The following is a 21565-nucleotide window of genomic DNA, read 5'->3' on the forward strand; positions in this document are numbered from 1 at the left end:
CTCAACACTCATTCAATTCATGTTAGTTGTGCATTTGTGCTGATTGCAAATATGAATGGATTTGTATCCGTTATTATTACAAAGAATTCTGTACAGTAGGGATCAGAATACAGTGAACAACATACTCACGGTTTGGCATTCGTGAATTTGCCCGTTTGTGCATTTTTTGGGGGGAACCTATCCTCTCTTATTCACCGAATAGTTCACTTATTTGCTGTTTTTGTGCTCAGCACAAAGCAACGATTATTGATTTGGTGGTAAATCAATTTGAGGCTTCATTTAGACAAAACCCTTTGCTGCCATCTAGTGGCATAGAGGAAATTACAAACCCTCTCAGGGGGCTGGTTAATTAGTTGCGTATTTTCACTCTCCTCTCCACTATAAATTTTTTTGGACAAATTACATCTACAGGAAGTAAACATTGAAGTAAAGTATGGCATTAGGTTTTCCTCTTTGTAGTTAAAAACCTTCCACTCTTGCGGGAAGATTTTCTACAATAATGTGTTTATTCCCAAGGTGTTTTGAAGTGTTCTTCTACACCACACTGGCCTAAACATTCCATTATGAAGCTTGTTGTGTGCACTGGGGCACAGAAAAGGGCCTTCCCCAATATTTTCTCACACACTAAAACAATTTGCTGATTAATTACTCAGACTGAGGCAACAAAGGAGTCCGATCGAACCCCTGACTGGTTAGGCAAAAGTCTTGGCAAAAGCCCCCCTGAACCAAGATTTATGACTCCAGAGTTGCTGTAGGGGGCACCATGGCACTGTGTAGCTCACAGGCAAAGACGCAGTCAGAATTATGCCAAGCCACAAACTCTAAACAGCAGAACAGTCAGATAGTGTGATTGTTGTGTAACAAGGAAGCAGCAGGAGGAGGAAGAGGAGCTGAGGGGGTGGTCAAGAGTTCTGATAGGGACTGCTGGCAATTCACCATCACAAGAGTCCTTTTGTCTGTGGGCCTCTGACATCAGCATGTGCGTCAGCGAAAGAGAGACCCCACGCGCAGACACGTACGCGCAAAGGCACATTATCCGGGTGTCTAAGGCTGGTACCGCCATGAACTAGTTTTGCTTTTCCTGTGTCGTAGCAATTGTCCGTAGAGTCCCGCGCGTGATGCAGTTCAGTGACTGTAAGCATGACGTCTGCGTTTGTTTGTGTCCCCAAAGATCCACAGGAAGGTGTGGTGGTTCTTCTGCCATCAGAGTGCCAGCAACAAATGGTGCAGCTGCTCTATTTCCTCCCCAAGATGCCCCGCGCTCTGCTGGCTAATCTGAGCTTCTGCTGCAACACTGGTCGAATCTCAGCTGGACTCGCCGCCTCGCTCGTTCGTATTATACACCTGAGGTGAGCTTGAAATCTTCACTGTATGGCCCATCACACACAATACACAGAATAAAGCCACATGACAGATAAAAGATTAAAGGAAGAGGGATTAATTTAAAAAGAGTGGCACTCGTGTTTGCCTAATGGCAGAAGAAATCAGAGACTTAGTATCTGTTTGTCCTCATCAGGGGCCCACGGAAACGCCGGCCGGAGGGCATCAAGACAATATATTTGTCGGATCATTTTTATGGCTTTTTCATCTACCTGTTTCTCCCAATGAGAGCTCAAGTCTCTCTGCTCTACCCCAGTTATAGTGGAGCATTCTTTGACAATGCCGTTTAGGCAGCGTTTGTCTTTGACTGACAGCATATTGAACCAACAACAGATCAAAGAATAGGTTAAAAGACTTTCAATAAAAGAGGGATAACATTTACAATGTTACAGCATTTTTACATATGCTGCCATCCAAAACAATGACACAGACAGCACATTGTTGTTTGTGATGTTGATCATCTCGAGTCCGCCGCACACTGTAAGAGCAGTAAGCCCGCCTGCCGATTGGTTCTGCAGGATATCGGAGGTCTCCTAAAAAATGATGTTAAAAGACGTTCAAAATCAGCGTGTGTGTCCCGCTTTAGATACATTTGCATACCTGTGTGTGGATTTACCGGTATGACTGAAACGCCACAGAATCGTACTTGAAAATCTTTTTATCTTATTAGCGTTATTGTACTGGATCGCCAGGACAGAGACGTGCATTCTTTCCAACGTCAGTTCAGTTCAAGAAAGTCCAATTTCCCGTTGTGTGGAGTTTGCATTTTCTCCACATGCCTCGTGTGGGATTTTGCCAGGCAATCCGGCTCCCTGCCACATTCTGAAAATATACATTAATTGAAGGCACTAAATTGTCAGTAGGTGTGAATCTGAGTGTGAACCCTGCGACAGGCTGCCTTCTCACCCAGAGTCAGCTGCGATAGGCTGCAGCTCACCGGCGATGCGATAGAAAATGGATGGATGAAAAACGGTCAGTACAGTGGGAACTGAGAGTGCTTTCTTATATAGCACCGCGCAAACGTCATTGCGCATCGTCCGTAACTTCAAAATGCCGTACGTCCGGACCATCCTAAACCAAGGATCCCCAGTACAGACCAGATAAAGGACCTTGATTGGCACCTGAAGTTGTACATTGCTCCCATTAGAGGGCAGTAGTGCATTGTCCCGCTCCCACAATCTGCACGCCTTTGAGCAGCTGACTGGCTTCAGTGGGTCAGCATTAACACATTTCCAGAGAAGCAATAGCCTCGGTCCAGATGGGATGTGTACGTAGAAACACAAAGAGCTCATTTTTTTGGGGGAGCCTTGGAGCACTTTTGGCATGCGTCTTGCTACTGATATCCCTTCATCTTTGCCTGGGGGCACAGGATGATTTCATAAACTGTCTGATCTGTTAATGCCTCAATGTTCAAAATGGAGCAGAACGTGATAAACTGATAAAGCTAGTCTGTAAAGTTTCATCCGGCCATCTTCTAAAGTCTCTGTGAGCGGCAGCTGACACCCTGGACTTGTCACCAACCAATTGCAGGGCACTAATAGACAAATAACAGTCCACACTCATATTCACACCTATGGTCAATTTAGAGTCCGCAATGAACCTAACGTGCATGTTTTTGGAACGTGGAAGGAAGCTGGAGTACCCGGAGAAAACCCACACCAGCACAGGGAGAGCATGCAAACTCCACAAAGGAAGATTTGAGATTCAAACCAAAGACCTCTTGACTATGAGGCTGACCCGGCAACCACTACCTCACTGTGCTGCCCGAAAGACAGAAAATCACTTCAAACTAAACAATGGACTTTTGACTGCACTCATAATTACTGTATATTGCACAAGTCTAATGAGAACCTGCAAACTCCACAGATTCAAACCCTGGACCTCAGAACTGCGATGCAGATGTCCTAACCACTAACACAAAGTCTCGCCCATGGTGCTTTGAGAGGATTTTGTTCCAGCTTCCCAATAAATCCAACAAAAAAATGTGTAATGCGTTTTTTAAAACGTTGCCCTCTATTGTACTTCATTAAAACTAACAGTAATGATAGAATTAAAATGTAAAGAATTAAACAGTTTTTGCCACCTTTTTTCAGTTCAATAGACATTGTGGTGCTCCTTCTCGTGTGTGCACCTTGGGGGCAGTATAATACAGCCTTACAGATTACAGATATACATGGAGCTGGTCAGAAATCCTCAGTAAGCCGCAGTGATAGTCAATTATATATACCTGTGTGTATTGTTATATTATCTGTCTACATTTTGCAAGCAAGTCAAAGCAAAAAAAAAAAAATAATAATAATCCAAACGACGGCTCATATCTCGAAAAAGTCGTAAGTGGAGCCACTTCTATTTCAAGGCACCACTGAACTCCTATTTTCCAGGTCATCTTTGAGTGGATGGTCAGTGGGGAGCCAGGAAGCAGCGCTACAGGACGTGGACTACATCAGCTTCCTGTTCTCCACCCTGACGGGCTTCTCGTGCGACCAGCTCGCCTCCTTGCAGGAAGCCGGCGACACCAGAGCGCTGCCCCCCTCCCCTCTGTCGCCCCTGAGGCTTCACCGCACCCCGCTGGACCACTTCACGCACCACTGGGACGTTGTGGAGGTATGTCTCACATACGTTTCCTTCTTATCGCACATTTACATTTAGAATTGAAGTTAGAGAACACGCTGTTCAGTCATATTGGGAAGAAAAAGTTTATCTTCTCAACAGACGTGGTCAAGCCCTAAGACTAGTCTTGGGGCTGGGCAGGCTGGTCAAGCTTTATCACTTCTCCCGCTGAGAGGGGGGAAAACCTATCGCGGCGCGCAGGTTGGAGATGCATGGCTAACGGCCACTGCGGATATGTACAAGCGCTAATGAGAGCCGGTGGCGTGATGGAAATGTGACATTTCCGCAACTGAAATTACAGTTAACGTAGCCATGCCCTGGGGCAGGTCTGTGAGTTGGGGGGGGGGGGGACACACGCCATCTAATCACTAATTCAGCGCCTCAATTAAGGCCTTAGATCATGTCTCTCTCATTTGCCTGTCTGAGTCAATCACAGCCAAGTGGAAGTAAAGAGGAGGGACGCGGTGTGGGTTGGTGGTTGGTGGGCAGCATTAAGGGACAGACCGTGTCAGTGGTGCCACGACTAATGAGGTGGGATTGTTTTTAATGACAGGGAGAATGTCAACAGGTGCCGTGCTATGACACACTTGCATGTGATAAAATGAGAAATTAGATTATTTGGTTCCGAAGAAAATGAGGAAAAAGTTGATGGAGAGCCTGGGACACATCTTGTTTTGTTTTTTTTGTTCCAGTTGAAATTGAACTAAAAAAAGTTTGCTTTGTTCTCAACAGAACTATCTCGTATAGGACAGGTGCATGTTTTTTTTTTGTGTGTGTGTTTGTCGGCACGATCGACGCGTTTGTTAATATCAACGTTCTCCATTTTCAGGAGGTGTGCCAGCGTCTGGAAACTCTGGGTGCAAGAGCTCAGTGCTTTGACATCTTACAAAATGGCATCTTCGAATACATGGTGAGGAATCAGTTGCAAATCGAAAGCCAGCTGCATCCCCGGGTGACTCAACCGAACGCCACTGAGCGATTCAGCCGCGTCATGCAGTTTGTGGGGTTCCGAAACTAGATTTCGAGAGTCGATGACCGTCTGCAATTAATCCCTCAGCCTATATACAGCTCTGGGGGAAAAAAAACAATCAAAAGACTGCTGCTAAAATATCAGTTTCTCTGATTTTGTTGATTGGTATGAGTAAAATGAACATATAGTTGAAGTTGAAAACTATGAACAACTAGGGCTGAAACAATAAAGTGAATAACTCAGAGCTGCCAAATGTTACAGAAGTCATTTTTGATGATGGAACGTCGAAATCTCATGTACCGGTACTTTGATTCAGGCTGCAACTGCAGTCCGCCATTACAAGGTTGATGTAATAAAAGCATTAGAATGACAAATATCGAACCCATAACTTATTAACCATTACGATTGTGATTGTCGATGATGTTCTTGACAAAATGTTGAAAATAGGGAACTTCAGACAAATTGTTCTGGAAGTGATTTTTTTTTTATAGGCTGGCAGCTCTGCTCAAATAAATCCATTTAAAAAAATAAAATAAAAAGGTAGACAAAAATCTATGAAGCTTTGCAGGGATCATTTTTCCACACAGATTGTTAAGCGGACACACAACCCTTTCCTTGTAGAAATAATTTGGCACAATGGTGGTGAACCAGTAGGAAGACGGATGTTCAATGCGTAATACATTCATACACTCGCATCTATGGCCCACAACTGACACCCGTAGTCACACAAACTGGCTAACGGTTAACAAGTTAACAGCCAGCCGCAGCCAACTCCACTCTCCTTTGCTGAAACACACGTCACTCAAGGCCAGGCTCTTCCTTTTACAGCCACATACACTTAGAGTCACAGATATTACAGTGTAGACTAGGGATGCATTTGATGACTGTTTTAATAATCAACTGATCTAGTGTTTATTTTTTTGGATGAATCACATGAAAAAAAACATTTTTTAAATTTGTCTTATTTAAAAACAGGACATTTCAAGTTTAAAGTGCAGGAAATGCACAAATTGAGTATGATTCAGTTACTGGTTTGATCCGTAATATTACAGAAAATATGCAAACATGTTGATTGTTTTCCAAAGTAAAAGCAAATGTTTGCTCATGTCTTATTTGGATGAAATACAAAGATAATCAGTCTGCTTTCACGGAGGACTGCAGAAATCTAATATTTACTCTTGAGGGGTTGAATTTCCCAGGATTTGAGTAAACAATAGCTCTAAACGATTAATCAGTTGTCAAAATAGTTAATACCTGCACGTCACAATGCTCACTTGCACTTCATTGTATTGTGTTTTGGTGGTATTGTTTAATAATGCAAAATCGTTTTAAAAAAAAATCAGATTACTCGATTAATTGATAGGATAATCGCTAGAATACTCAGTTCTAATAATATTTGACAGCTACAGAATTAACTCCCAAATTCCAAATACAAATATTTATTTGGAGAAAAGTTTTGTCACAGTAAGCTGGGACTTGCTTGATACTCGAAGGTTAAGACTTGAGACTTGCTGATGAATTCTCCCACCTCTGTTGTGTGCGTTTCAGACCAAGCTGAGAGTGGTGCCCGACAGCATGGCGGCCGGCCTCCTCGCCGCCGTTTCCAGGCTAACGGACCCCTCCCTTCTGCCCCTCGAGCCCGTGTTGCGCTTGTTGTCCCGCTGCTGCCTCAGCCTCCTGACCGCACTCGTCACTCAGCAGCAGGAGGCGGCGGCGCACGACCAGCACAAAAGGTCCTGTGCCTCACGAGCACATCGCTCGCCCTTATTAGGCGATGCAATCAAAACATGCTTGCTTTTTTTTTTTTAACGCGTTTACGCACGAATCGCAGGGAGGCTATTTGGGGAGCGTGCGTGGCGTCGCTGAGCACCGTGCCCCGCCTGCTGAGGATGCTTCTGCAGCTGCGCGTGGCGGATCTGAGCCAGGCGGAGCTGCCCCAGCTGGGCCAGATGTTGTCCATGCTGATGCAGCACACGCCGCTGCACAACCAGCTCATGGCCAACACGGGTCTGCTGCAAGAACTCATCCAACATCTCACGGTAAAACAGCAAAATGAACAATTCCAAGAAAGAAAGAAGAACTAAAACTAAATGAATTATTTCACATAGCTAACGTACATTTGCCTTAACTCACACAGCTGAAAAAAAGGACCAAATCTCGACAGCGGTATCAAGATAACATTTGCTACTTTGGAACTGAGCAAAAAAAGAAAAAAGAAATCACCAAATTTGGGGGACTTGGGTCACATGACTGACCCCAAAACACTTTATAATTTCAAACTCATCGTACAACATTACACTTAAAAATAAATGGCCTACAGATTATATTATCGTGAAAAAAAAAAAAAACACACACGCTGTAATTACCACTAACAACCCAGGTGAAACTTAGCTCCTCAGTGAGATATATCACTTAAGCAATACTTCCCTGACAAACTAACAAACATTGTATAGGTGATTATTTTTGTGGCCTTCGCAGCAATGCCAATAACTAAATGAAAAAAGTGGAGCAGTGATTCTAGAAACTCAAAAACGAATAGTTGTCTGGAGATGTCAGCGTGATGGATAGACAGATACTTTATTCATCATGTTCGTAATCCGATTACCATCTGAAATAGGCACATCATTAGTACACTGTACTTGCGTTGTGAAAATCTCTATCAAGAAAAACAGGAATCTAAATGACTACTCCCAACAGTGAACCCAGGCTTATTTGTCTTAATTTGTCTCTATTTCCGTGTTGTTCACGCACAAGTGTGATACGTCCGCATGTGTGTTGCAGAGGCACTCGCGCAGCGCGACCAGGGAGCAGTGGCTGACCGACCTGCTCTACTGTTACAGCGTCACCGTGGCCCACGGCACGTCATCTCTCCGTGGAAATGTTCGAGACGTGTACTGATGGACGCACGCACGTACGATTAACTGACGTGGGCTCACTCTGACACTCAAAAACACTTCCAGACCTCAGCAGTGACTGCTTTGTACTCGCCATTTAACAAGAAAGTTGGTCCATGTTTGTTTTCTTTGTCCTCATGTTGGGGAGGGGGACTGATAAAAAAAATTAAACATTTCCACAGCCTTTTGGGTCCATTTTGACTTGTATTTATTATGCAATAAAAATAAAAGCTTACACAAGTGTAATTATAATGTTACATAATGAGTAGTGTGTGTGTGTGAGCGAGAAAATGCCAATTTTATGTAACAGCACAGCTGACACCTATTGGTTGTGTGTGTAAGAATGGACAAAGAGATATTTACATTATGGGTGTATGTGTGTTTCAATTATGTATGAATATGGACGGGCAGATTTTTACACGACGTGAGTGTCTCTATGTGCGTGTGTGTGTGTGAAGGAAATGCATAACAGCATTTCTCTTTGTACCTTTTGTCCACGTCAACGGACAGATGTTATGTGTGTTTATGTGAATGGACGGCCAGTTGTCTATATTACGTTTGTATGTACATGGACTGCCATATTTACAGTGTGTTTATGAGAATGGATGGGAACATTTTTACTGTTGTGGGCATATCGACTGTCCATTGATGAAACAAGGGCAACAAGGTGTTAGTCTGATGGTGCCAGATCGGGTGAGTATGAGAGATGGTTGTCCAAACTGATGACTTCGCAAGCTCCTTTGCGTCTCACCGAGGTCACTCAAAGCAGACGTGTGTTTTTCACCTTTGATCCTGGACACCCACTTTTTGATTGTGCTTTAGCCTATTGCAGCGTCCCTATACACATGTTGTAACCTTTTGAAAATGTTTAGTCGTGGTTCCCCTTCCAAATGACAGCTCTCTGTTACTGACGGGCATCTTGTCGTGACGCCATTTCCAAAATGACTGACAGGAAGGGGGCAGGCTGAAACAACTTGCCTTCAAACAAGTATTTAAACTACAAACCATGAACATTCCTGATTTAAAAAAAAAAAAAAAGAATCTATTTTAGTAGGTTCAATTAAATTGGGCTCATTACATTTTGATTGCCCTTCGTATGGGCGAGCAGATGGATTTTTACATTATGCGTGTATTGGAATGGACAGACATCTTTTTACATTGTGTGCGTGTGTGTGCAGGTGGGCTAAGTTCATGAGCTGCTGTTGATAGACCGGCTCATTCTCCACAACACGAAGAAAGGTTATCTCAGTGTGTGAGTGAGAGCCAAGCAGAGGGAGGGGAGGTGTGCGTTTTGTCTCACAATGGAAGAAAGGTTATCTTTTACATGGGCTGCTTCAGTCAACTTAACCCCCGCCCTGTGAAGTCATGGCTCTGATGTCATACGGCTTAATTTTAGAAGCGAACAACGTGTACGGTAATTCCACGGAAGCTGAGAAAACATTTTTGAAAAAAGGACTTGGGTGTCAACACTTTCCTCGATGGCCCCGACCCTGCCGGGCGCTCTGCGGCCTCAGGTGGTAGGAGAACTGTCTGGCTTGATTCACGGCATCAGTCAGGTGCACGCAGTCCAAACCGCTCACTGGACAAGTCAAACAGAAACATACAGTACTCACAAAAAGTTAGGGATATTCAGCTTTCGGGTGAACGTTCAGGATGAACCTAAAATGTTGTCAATTTTGTCATTCAGCTCCTTGTTAGAGAACAGCAAAAAGTACTGAAACAGTTGGAGGTGTGCGTTCAAACAATTACAGAAGTTCACCTGTTAAGGTTCTAGTGCATTTTAGGGTCATCCTGAAATTTGACTAGTGCATGTTTACTATACCCAAATTTTCAAGACCACCTTTCTTCCGATATCGGTACGAGTATTCACTCGAGTACTCACCGATACAGTGTACTGATACCACTAGTACGTTTGAGTCATAAAATTTCAATTAACACAATTACAGAAAATTGTGACCAAAGACCTGTCCTTCTTTCTGACGCACATGATGATTCACTGACTTGTCAAACCGCCGCAACGTAGCAACAACTACTGGCGAGGAGGACTTACTCGTTGTCGGATTTTTATTGCCTTAAGTATTGGTGGCTAGTATCGGCAGCCTTCAAGTAGCCGATGCCCCGAAATAAGGCCGGTATCGGCCTGATACCGATACCTATCAGCATTTGCCCGTCCGTACCCAAAAGTATTCAAAACCAGAGTTGAGTGCGTGCAAATGGCCTTACGTTGGCTTTGGGTGCGTAAAGGCACGCTGTTCAAGAGCAGCTGAGACGCTCGAAATGAAGAATGTCCTCGAATGGCCACAGAGTTTCCTAGAAGGGAAGGGTAACATGATCATCTTCACTATAGAGTTCAAGAGCCACATTTGATTTTTAAAATGTGTCAGTGAAATATGTAAAATAGTTTGTTCAGAATAAGATTATAATACATACAGGTTTTTGTATTTTATTTATAATTTGTTTGATTATAACTAACCAATTAACAAAATAATATAATAAAAATTGCATTTTTATGTTAAAAAAATTATAATATATTAATAATGAAAGAACAATTCATTCTCATCCATCCATCCATTTTCTGTACCGCTCATCCTCACTAGCGTCGTGGGCATGCTGGAGCCCATACCCGCTATCGTTGGGCGAGAGGCGGGGTACACCCCGGACTGGTAGCCAGCCAATCGTAGGGTACATACAAACAAACAGCCATTTGCACTCACATTCACACCTACGGGCAATTTAGAGTTGTCAATTTACTTACCATGCATGTTTTTGGGACGTGGGAGGAAACGCAGTTACGGGGAGAACATGCAAACGTCACAGAGGCGGGGCCGGGGATTGAACCCCGCTCCTCAGAACTGTGAGGCAGACCCTCCAACCAGTCGCGCAGCGTGCCGCCTGAGCTAAATTAATACAAATGAAATACACACGTACACTTTGCCCACCTCTGCTGCTATAAAATATGTAACCGTGGATAAAAAAAAATCAGTCTTTCATGCCTGATTCATTGAATAACTTTTGATTAATTTCCTTTGCTAATTCCCCAATTCCGCCTCAATCCCTCTTTTTGAATCTCCACTAATACACACAGTATGGTTTATTTTATGGTGCATTTAATGGGGAAATAGATAATAATCCACGCTCACAAGCAAGCGGACTTTCGTAAGAGGTTAACGTGGTTTTGCTAAATACACGTTATTTTCTGTTTTGTAGTTAGTTTTAAAGTAAACTTACATTTTTGCTTGCAACTAAAGGCCCCCCCGCCCCCAAAAAACATCATACGGCCGATGTTTTGTATCTCGAAAAACACCTAAGTTGGGTCACCTTTTTTTATATGATGCCAAAATAGAATTTGAATGCCAAAAATGGCTCCATAGTTAGTTGGCCCACAAAAAAAATAAAAATAAAAAAAATGCATAAAGTCATCATTATCATTCCTTCTCTCTCCCCCTGACATGAAATGATATTCGAGGCCCAGGAGAGATGGAATTATAGGCAGGCAATTAGATAAAGGTGTACCACAATTATGAAAGCCTGTGCCAACCAGTCGAGAGTTGTATGTCAAATGTCCGTCTGATTCTTTGCGGCACAGACGGGAGAGCGGGCCTGTGCGTGTGTGTGTGCGCGTGTGTGTGTGTGTGTGTGTGTGTGTGTGTGTGAGTGTCTTCAGCGGATCGCTCTCCACTGTTGACATTCCCCCTGACAGCTTTGAACTTTTCACGATGCCACGACTGTCAGAGCGACGGCGGAGGAGAGGTGAGAACGGGGGAGGGGGCAAGCCACGTCACGAGGTTGGACGAGAACACCGATATCCGTCCATCTTTCCATCTGTTTGTCTACGAGCGTCCTTAGGACCGGCGGGGTTCCTGCCTGTTCTCTAATCATCACCTGCTGATGTGTGATGAAGGTCAAGCCTGTCTGAGGGTGGGGCGAAAGCCACCCTTAAGGTTCCAAACAGACAGCGGTCAGTGTGTGGACACAAACGCCACCTAAGACATTAACACGGATCATTGTAGTCAATTACAGTGTTGTACACCACCATGACGGCCAGACTGGTTTCTAGCGTCTTGCTTGTATTCCATGAACTCTACTTCTAGAAGTGAGGATTCTCAGCACAGATAAAAATGTCTTGCATGAACTGCAATTCTGTTGCCATCTTTGGGAAAAATTGGAAGACATACAATTCTGCTCAAGCCATCCTCACTTTGTGTTGTGTTGTTCATTTTTCATTCATAACTTTTCCGTACCGCTTATCCTCACGAGGGCCGCGGGTGTGCTGGAGCCTATTCCAGCTATCTTCGGGCGAGAGGCGGGGTAGAAGAAGACTCAAAATTGCCCGTGGGTCTGAATGTGAGTGCGAATGGTTGTTTGTTTCTAAGTGCCCTGCGATTGGCTGGCGACCAGTTCGGGGTGAACCCCGCCTCTCGCCTGAAGATAGCTGGGAAGAGGAATGATTGAATGAATGTCGAAATAAAGTAAAAGCATAGCCGTTTTAGAGCTTGTTGACTGATTACATAGTGATGTTTGATACCACCTTTTTTTTTTCTTTGACCGATACCAGTATGGGTATTTACTCTTGAGTGGTCACCAATACCGAGTACCAACTACCGATTACCACTAGTACATTTGTAACATTCAATTTAACAGAGTGACAGATGATTGTGAGAACAAAGACCTTGCTTTCTTTCAGACGCACGTGATGATTTGCTGATGTGGCAAAGGGCTGCTGGGTACCGCCAACTACTGGCGAGGAGGACCGAATCGATATCAGATTTCTTTTGCCTTAAGTATCAGTAGCTGGTCCCGGTAGCCTTCAGGAGTACCCAATACCTTGAAATAAGGCCGGTATTGGCCCGATACCCATACTCGCCCATCCCTACCAAAAAACATGCATGTCAGTTACATTGAAGATTCCAACTTTTCCGTAGCTGTGAATATGAGTGTGAATCGTTGTATGTCTACATGTGCCCTGCGATTGGCTGGTATTAATTCGCCTAATTGTTGATTGTAGTGGTTGTAATTGTCAGTGATGTTCAAGTACTGCATCATACTGAGAACTGTTTTTGACTCACGAGTGTAGCTAAATGAGGTCACCAAAACATTGAAGACACTTGTCACAATGATGCAGTGCAGTTGTACACCACCGCAACCTACAATCACGATAACAACCACATTGCAATTGCATTATTTTGACATTACTTGCAGGCAGAACATTTGATGCAGCTCTCACCATAAATGTTTTGTAGGACTGACGTCTTACTGGTTGCAGGTTTCGCAGGAGGAGGTCGCACCTCTGTTCGCCTCTTCCTGGTATGGGCGTGGTTTAAATAGCTGAACTCCGGCGCCTGGCGAGCCGCGGCTTCCCTGTTTCTGCGTGCGAGGAGCCTGGGGACGCACGTGCGTTAGATAAAACAACAAAGCCTCTTTAATGGACAGCACATTCGTTGTATAAACTAAATGGAAACAGGGGGGCGGCTGATGGCCTCGTGCTGTTAGGAATTAAGAGCATAGGTTGGGCAAAGTATGGCCTGCGGCCCGTTCCTTTCTTGAGAATAGAATAGAAAGTCTTTACAGTATTGTCATTGTATGGTGGCAGATACAACAAAACTGTTCCAAAAAAAAGTGCGTGTTTCATGATTAGATAAAATTACGATTAAAACAACAACAAACTAAATTATGCAGTCCAAATGGCAGTAAGGCACAGGTTCTACTGTATGTACAGTAGCAGGGAAGTCATGAATATTGCTCTCATATTTCTGAGATTGCCCAATATTCACAATAAGGATAAAAACAACACTTTTTAATGATTAAACATACAGCGGGACATTGACCCATGAATATTTTTGGTGCCCCAAAGAAACAAACACGTGGAATTGTGATTAAAGTTTAATTATAAACAAAATTAAAAAAGATAGAAGTAAAATGAACAGTTTTACAGACTGCATCACCTCCTACGTCGTCTTCGAATTACCCAGCCCACCGTTTACATTTTCAAATGATCACTTTCTATAACATTCCTAGGAAATGACAATGTTCCATCACTGGTGAGCTATTTTTAGAACAGACCGCCGAGCTACTTTGGGATCTACGAGCAACGTGGCTGAACATTTAAACGCAATCAAGATCTAAAACAACAGCTCGTGGGTCCTCTGCCTGAGACTTATTAAAATCTCCCGCTCACCTTCGCCACGCTCGCTGGATGACCCTGGCCGCCTCGTGCCTAGTCCTGCGCTGCTCTCTGTCGTGTCCCCGTGTGGGCGTGTTGGCGGCGGCGTGATGCTTCCTCGAAGGGCTTCTCGAGTTCAAAGAGGAGCCGCTGACTCGAACGTGATCTTTGGCATTGTGGTGTCTGTGCTTCAGGGAATCAGTCTTTCTCAGCGGTACGGCGGCCGTGTGGTCCGCGCCGGAGGTGCCCGTGGAAGGGGTGCTTGTAAATGAGGAAGGTCTTTGCTCACGAACTTTGTGTGTGGAAGAAGTTCTGGGTGATGCTCGGCTGCTCGGAGAGAGCGGGTCCTTCAGCGCGGTAGTCGTGTCGCACTTCACATGGCTTGCAGGGCTCGTCGGATTGTCAGACGGCTCAGCAGCTTTGCTCCTTGAGGATCTGCTCCTGTGGCCTGGTGGAGATAAAACATTGATTTATTATTACATCCATTTTCTGTAGTGCCTCATCAGGTTTGCGGGTGAGCTGGCGCCTATCTCAGCTGACTTTGGACACCCTGGACTGGTCGCCGGTCAGTCGCAGGGCACATATAGAGATGACCAACCATTCACACTCACCTTCACACTGAAACCTAATATTCACCATTTCCATTGCCTTTTACATATTTGACAATATTCAAATCCCTCTTCATTTCTTATTGGACATTTTTTGAGCTAACATTTTTAAAGGATCCTGGACACTTGGTGAACTGCTGCCCCACATTGCTTAGTCACGATTCCAATTTTGTATAAGTTAAGAACAATAAAGAAAATGGATTGTTACGAAATAGCCTTTGAAAACGTGTATATCATAGTTTGAAATATAACTACACATGCTTACATGTTCAAAGTGCCTTTCGGAGAACCTGGTTAAAAAGCTGAGGATTCAAGCCACGACGTCTTGACTGCGAGGCAGTCGTATTAACCACTAGGCTAACAGGCTGTCTTGAAAGAACCATGATTACGTCTGCCAAATTGCAGCACAGTTCATTCTGCGCATTGTGGGAAGAGCATATGCAAATAGATGAATTTAGCACGCCCGATGTGATTCATCAAACCTGAAACAAATTGTGATGGCTGATTGTGCATCTTTAAATAGCGTGTCTTAAAGGCAGGTATAAACCGCTAGCGTAAAGCGCAGGAAAAATGAGAAGCGTCAGGGAGAACGTTTCCGTTCGTGTTAACATTTTTGAAATGCCAGAAACAAAAATTCCGGGTCTGGCATTAAGCCTTTTTGACAGGTGTGAAACGCTCAAACTCAACAAACTCCACTCAAGAAGGTCAACATTGGAGTCAATATTTGATTTTAATCTACCTTTGTGCCTCGCTTCTTTGCTCCTCCGTTCAGGTTGAGTTGGTTTCTTTGTCTCCACCACTGAGTCCTTCACAGATAAATCTGCTACCAGGTTCACCAAGTAGAGCTTCTCCTGCTCGGCTGTCTCCAAAGACAATTTTCGGTCCTCCGCCGTGGCCGCTGAGATTTGCTGCACGGCTTCTCTCCGCCGCAGTTCCTCCTCTCGCTTCCTGAAGACAATCAAAAGCAGTTTTGGAATCAAGTGGCAACAGATGATGTGAATATTTGGGGTCAGATTGCTGTGATGTGCCGTTTCATGCAGACAACAGAAGAAATCATCAGGAATGGCATGTCTTTTGATCTGGATTCTGATCAAAAGTTAATCAATTGTTCCTTGGGTATACACTGAAGCGACAACAAATCCATCCATCACTAGTTTTCGTTGTCTCGAAAACAAAAGAACGGCGCAATAAAACATGAATTTAACTAATTTTTCATAGATTAGAAAGAATATATGCCTGGGATTATAGTTATATTACCCGTCTATGTGTGTTACTACAGAGTTTGTGTATAAATTTTATTTGATATATATATTTGATAACAAATATATATATTTGTTATTTGAAGGCAATGCTAATTCTAGCTAGTCCGTCAATGGGGGTTTCCATTGACTGTTAACTGGCGATATCTAAAACAACCATGTGTCCAGCCATCCATCCATTTTCTGTACCGCTTATCCTCACTAGGGTCGCGGGCGTGCTGGAGCCTATCCCAGCTATCTTCGGGCGAGAGACGGGGTACACCCTGGACTGGTCTTGAATTTAAATATACAATGTGTGTATTTCTTTTTGATTCGTGGTTAGTTTAACAGTCCAAAATGGTCCAACCACTAAACGCATCCCCCTGCCAGTGTCACTCCTAACTTTCTTGTTTTAAAATGCGTTATTAAATGTGGACAATTTAAAATTTTGGCCCAGAAGAACATGAAGACGAAGCACGGTTTGATTACCCAGGCCACATTAAATGAGATGGTGTGCCAGATTTGGCCCCCAGGCCTTGAGTTTGACAACTGTGTTCTAAATTCTACTACAAGTGACCAGAATCTTTTCTACTGTCATACTAGAGCGGCTCCAATTACCGGAGACAAATTCCTTGTGTGGTTTTGACATGGCAAATAAAGAGGATTCTGATTCTCTGTCAGGGGGCTTTTTCTGGCCTTTTTTTTTTTTCCCCCCCCCCCCCCCCCTTTTTGATCCTGTTCAGCCGTTATGTCAAGCAGAAAGGAAGATCTGTATCCCTTTTATGCCAGAACAGTTTTACTGTGTCACAGTGGACCTTTTAAGCTGCCACTGTGGTTTCTTTGTATTCTGATGGATATTTATTGAGAATTACAGTCATTCACTCGAACAGAACGAATAAAAGATAACTAAATAATACATCAAAGGAAGACAATAAAACAAGCTGTAAACAAGATGAGGAAAGTAAAGCATTGTATATCTAGCACAATGAAACATTCGATTCGAGTGTTGTATGGGTCAGTAGTGCGACACCCTGTGAGGGAAGGACAGTACAGTATAGGACAGGACTGGACAGGATAGGAGGGGAAGCATGCAGGACAGGGATCGTGGACCTGGCTGTGCAACTCAAGTGTGGTGGGAGTGCCTCTGTAAATTATAAACATCTGTAGGACCAGAGCGTAAGTGAGGGGAGACCCAAAAAATTCTCATAGTTATTAGTCGCAATGAGTGAGTGGCCCCACACCCAGCGAATAAGTCCCAGGGCTGTGTGTCTGCAGATACATGGCATGCACAATAACCGTAAGAAGTGTACTGTAATTGCTGTGCCTGCACCGCGGGGGGCTGAGGACTCCACCTCACCCAATCGAGAGGTAGGGTCAGATCCGGGAATCCACCCGAGAGCAGCCCAGTGCATGGGACACCTCCCAGGAATCCAGGGTGGTCCACCGGCCCCACTGAGGCACCCGAAAACCGGCCACCCGGAGGAGGCCGCAGGGACATTTACAGATAACTAACGCCCATTATAACTGCATTGAAAAAAAATATACAGTATTTTTTTCAAACCTCAAAAATGATTGACTAAGCAGGGAACTGCCAATAATTGTTTTTGGGGTTGGTTCCCCCTGAAAAAAGAAAAAAGGGGAAATACGTGCTTTGGCTGAACAAAGGTTGTGAAACACCGCAGAGGAGAACAAATGCAAGACAGGTGAGTAAATGACAAGGAGCAAGAGGAGCATGTCAGGGAGAAGACGAATGCATGTGCAAAGAAAACAAAGAAAGACAGATACAAGGAAAGTGGGACAACAAAGAACGTCATTGTCAAAGGCGTCCTGTGATGACCGAACAAACACCACAAGACAAGGACAGATGTAGAACCGATTGTCGTTTTTTCATCTCACTTGGCAGCGTCCTTGCGTAGTTGCTCGTGCCTCATGAGGAGCTGCTTCCTCTCCCTGAAGGCCTTGCGGACCGTGTAGCCCTTGTAGATGGCCTGGATGGAGGCGGCAGCGATGTCCTGGATGGCCGCGATGGACAGCGCGCCGTGCTCCAGCATGAACTGGGTCACCTCGCTGTGGCCTCCCAGCAGCGCGTAGTCCAGCGGTGTGTACCTGCGCGTGAACGCCGTTGTCACTCACGGTCTTTTGAAGGTCTCCTTACCTTTGTGACCACTGCATCTCATCGTTATTATCATCATCAAAGCCTCGCCTCTCCTCTGTGTGCTCCATGTGGTTAGGAAAGGCGCTGTAGCCCAGCAGCAGCTTCACGGCATCCAGGTAACCATTGTTGCACGACCAGTGGAGAGCGGTCCTCCCCTGTGTAAACAAAGTCATAACAGTAGTGACTTTAAATGGGAAACATTGAGGGGTGACAACCACTAACTGCAGGTATGCCATGTACAAGGAAAACATACATCTTGTACAAATCGACTGGAAAAAAAGATCTTTGAATCTTAGGGGAAGTAAAAAAAACTGAAATCATGTGGTTGCGAAAGTGTGCAGACCTCTTGTAACTGGGATGAGGCTGTGTTCAGAAAGAACCAATCACATTCAAACTTATGTTGAATGGGAGTATGCACACACCTGCCACCATTTTAAGTGCCTCTCTTTAACCCCAAATAAAGCTTTTCTTTTCCTTTTTATTATTATTATTTCTTTTTTTTTTTGCTTTCAAGCAGAAGTCTGAAGGTTGTGTGCTAACACTGACTGGTGTTTGAAATTGTTCATAATTCCCTCCACTTTGTCTAAATTCCTAGAATAAACTGAAGAAAAACACGGCCACTATCATGCTTTACTGTAGTTATGGTGATAAGCAGTGTTGTTGTGTTTGGAATTACGGCTAAAATGTTCAACCTTGGTTTCATTGGACCATAACAAAATCTCCCAAACACGTGGGAAAATGTGTGGTTTTTTTTAATGCACTGGATTGAGATATGGATGCATGGCTGCAGATTCCTACCTCCTTGTCCTGTATGTTTGGATCAGCCTGTTTCGCCATGAGAACAGCCATGCAGGTGATGTAGCCGCCATAAGCAGCACACTGCAGAGGAGTTCGTCCTGCTTGGTCCTGATCGACAGATACAGATAATAAAATTCTTGGAAGATGTAATAGAGTCGTTATTACATAATTATTCAATCACCTTGTATTCAATGCTAAATGACTGTTAAGATACTAACCAGACACGTTCCATTGTGTAAACTTGCACACATCTAATGAGATCCAGTACAAAAGCATTACCACCTCTGTCAAAAGTAATTCACTGCATCGAACTAAGAATATTTTGATTATCTTATTCTGCAACTCTATGAGATGAGACATATATCAGAAACAGCTCTCAGTATGATGCAGAGAAGTTAAAAACAACCACATTAATAAACATAAGCATAATTATGTTTCTAAAGGCAGGTCTCATTAGATTGTGCACTTGCACAATCTAATGAGACCTGCCTTACCTACAAAGTGCTTCTTTGTAGGTAAGGCCATACTGAGTTTCACTCTTGAATTTGTGGATCACACGTTTAGTGCTATACCACGTCAGAGCTCACCTGTACATTGGGGCTGATGCCGTTCTCCATCAGGATCTGGCAGACCTCAGCATTTCCTCCCAGCGCTGCCCAGTGCAGAGCAGTGTGACCGTCCACGTCCACCAGGTCCACCCGTGCGGAGCCTTTATTCAACACAGTAAGCAGCTATGTATCGGACATACAAGGAGAACATAAGGAGCCTTGGAACACGGCAAAAGGGTTCGCAGAAAAGACTGCCGCTACCTTCGGCACCTACCTTCGATCAGCGTGAGGATGACGTCCCTGTGTCCCATCTCGCAGGCACGAAACAGCGGTGTGTGTTTCATCACATCCAGAGTGTCTACCAAGGCTCCTTTCTCCAACAGCAGCTTGACGGTGCTCACGTGGCCTGACAGGGAGGCCGCATGCAGCGCTGTTTGGACAACACCAACACTAACATTAGTGTGTCACGCCAAATGGACGGCGCACACCTCACTATAATACGCTACAACTACCTATACCCACCGGCCACAACATTATGACCACTTGCACAAGATAATGGTAATGTAAGATCTGTATAGAATATTCTGCCTTTACAAAAACAACAATGCTTTGATTGACAGTTAGAGTGGTATTAAAAAGGTCGTTTGCAACCCCCCCCCCCCCCCCCCCCCCCCTCCCCTCAAAAAAGATGATTAGTGTGTGACACTCAGTTTAAAAACATTTATGGCCTGCAAAATTTGGGCTGATTTCTTCACAGTATTAAAATTTTTTGAATTCCTGATTTCATTGGTTTTATGAGCTGGAAATCCAAATTATGTAAAAATAAACAAATAAATAATTGTTTCAATTGCTGGCCCTGGATCTATAATCTATGAAAGTTTAACGTTTTGAATGGAATTATGGAAATAAAAATGTTCATGATATTCACATTTTTTGGAAAGGGTCTGTACATACATTTAATAATCTTGCCCTTCATGCTCTCTCACTTACAAATGCATACACCAACAATGCTGACCAGGCTGGATATGGTGATTATACATCCATGCAGCCCCTTTGCGTCAGTGGCGGTGTGTCACGAGTGCGTTCATGTGTGAGTGTACTGGGGGACAGTGCTGGCAGTGGCGGGGAGTCTATAAGGTGAGGGCTCGCTAATTTTGCTGACACTATCGGGGTCCCTTTCTCTTGCTCGTCCTCAGGGAAATCCCCTTTGACATCACCATGCTTCGCCTCTAAGTAGCCGCAGGCTGAACACTTGACAAGGAAAGACAACATGAGGAAAGCCGCGTAAAGTATGTTAGAACTCATTTAGGCCACATACAGTACACACACACATAGCCCGGAGGAACGCGCATCTCATTTCAGTGGTGCTCACCGGTGCCGCCATACTTGTCGGCCATCGTGATGTCAATTTGAGGCGTGAGGGCCAACATGGTGCGGATCACATCATCGCTGCCCTTCCCGGCGGCCCACATGAAGGCCGTCCTGCCCTCCAGGTCGGGCTCATCCTTCACCGATGGGTGGGAAAGAAACACACCTACTGTCTCCTACTCACAAACACACACACACACACACACACACAAGAAAACTTAACTCTGATGGACTGGAGTGTTTTGTAGAAATGAGTTTTCAACTATTAGTGCATGTAGACAACCGCAATGCATCATATCCCACCGTAGCACAATTGGTGCAATGCAAAAGGCAACTGGTTGAAAGCATAGATGATGATAGTGATGCTAGCTAATGGGACTGTACCATTTCTACGGGGGAGGGGGGATCCACATAACTTAAATGGCAAAGAGAAAAAAAAAATCCACTGAAAAACGTGAAGCAGTGGGATCAGGGGGATTTGCATTCTGGACCTAGGGCACAGATCAATTTTCATCCATTTCGTCACGAAGGGGCCTGCCACAAAATAAAAAATTCTAAATTTGTCAAGTGACTTAGGTCCTTGAGTCCTTCCCAGCGACAGGTGACAGGTGATGTAAAATCCTTATTGAGCTGCTTTAGCACTTTATGTACTGAGGTTGCCGTCTTGCTATGTTTTAGCATAGGCCGACCAACTGTTAGCATGTTAGCATTCAACCGATCTCAGTAGGTGTCAGTACATGAAAACCTGCGAATCGAAGCAAGGGATGTTCCTAAATTGGATTCGGGTGAAATAGGTGTATCAACGTCAAAATAAAGCCATACAGACAGTGCCGTAA

At 44.2% G+C, this 21565-nt stretch overlaps 2 protein-coding genes across 6 annotated transcripts in view; one reads left to right on the forward strand and one right to left on the reverse strand.

Annotated features, from left to right (window-relative positions):
* Positions 1 to 8038, forward strand: part of tex10 (testis expressed 10) — a 16970-nt gene extending 8932 nt beyond the window's left edge. For all 3 annotated transcript variants that reach the window (XM_061674850.1, XM_061674849.1, XM_061674851.1), the window contains 6 exons: positions 1172 to 1349; positions 3762 to 3984; positions 4820 to 4900; positions 6509 to 6693; positions 6792 to 6999; positions 7742 to 8038. In XM_061674850.1, the coding sequence (XP_061530834.1) occupies positions 1172 to 1349; positions 3762 to 3984; positions 4820 to 4900; positions 6509 to 6693; positions 6792 to 6999; positions 7742 to 7858 (992 nt within the window). In that variant the 3' untranslated portion in view covers positions 7859 to 8038. The remainder of the gene's footprint in view (positions 1 to 1171; positions 1350 to 3761; positions 3985 to 4819; positions 4901 to 6508; positions 6694 to 6791; positions 7000 to 7741) is intronic.
* invs (inversin) overlaps positions 7392 to 21565 on the reverse strand; it is a 35632-nt gene continuing 21458 nt past the window's right edge. For 2 of the 3 annotated variants that reach the window (XM_061674852.1, XM_061674853.1), the window contains 11 exons: positions 20734 to 20905; positions 19636 to 19791; positions 19401 to 19522; positions 18814 to 18921; positions 18064 to 18170; positions 17757 to 17966; positions 15362 to 15570; positions 14030 to 14462; positions 13079 to 13233; positions 10078 to 10164; positions 7392 to 9433 (listed from right to left, as the gene is read on the reverse strand). In XM_061674852.1, coding sequence (XP_061530836.1) covers positions 9318 to 9433; positions 10078 to 10164; positions 13079 to 13233; positions 14030 to 14462; positions 15362 to 15570; positions 17757 to 17966; positions 18064 to 18170; positions 18814 to 18921; positions 19401 to 19522; positions 19636 to 19791; positions 20734 to 20905 — 1875 coding nt within the window. In that variant the 3' untranslated portion in view covers positions 7392 to 9317. Of the gene's footprint in view, positions 9434 to 10077; positions 10165 to 13078; positions 13234 to 14029; positions 14463 to 15361; positions 15571 to 17756; positions 17967 to 18063; positions 18171 to 18813; positions 18922 to 19400; positions 19523 to 19635; positions 19792 to 20733; positions 20906 to 21565 lie in introns of those variants that run through there. The other variant, XM_061674854.1, reaches the window with a different exon arrangement.

Source organism: Phycodurus eques, chromosome 4 (genome assembly GCF_024500275.1).
Source record: "Phycodurus eques isolate BA_2022a chromosome 4, UOR_Pequ_1.1, whole genome shotgun sequence".
Lineage (NCBI taxonomy): Eukaryota > Metazoa > Chordata > Actinopteri > Syngnathiformes > Syngnathidae > Phycodurus > Phycodurus eques.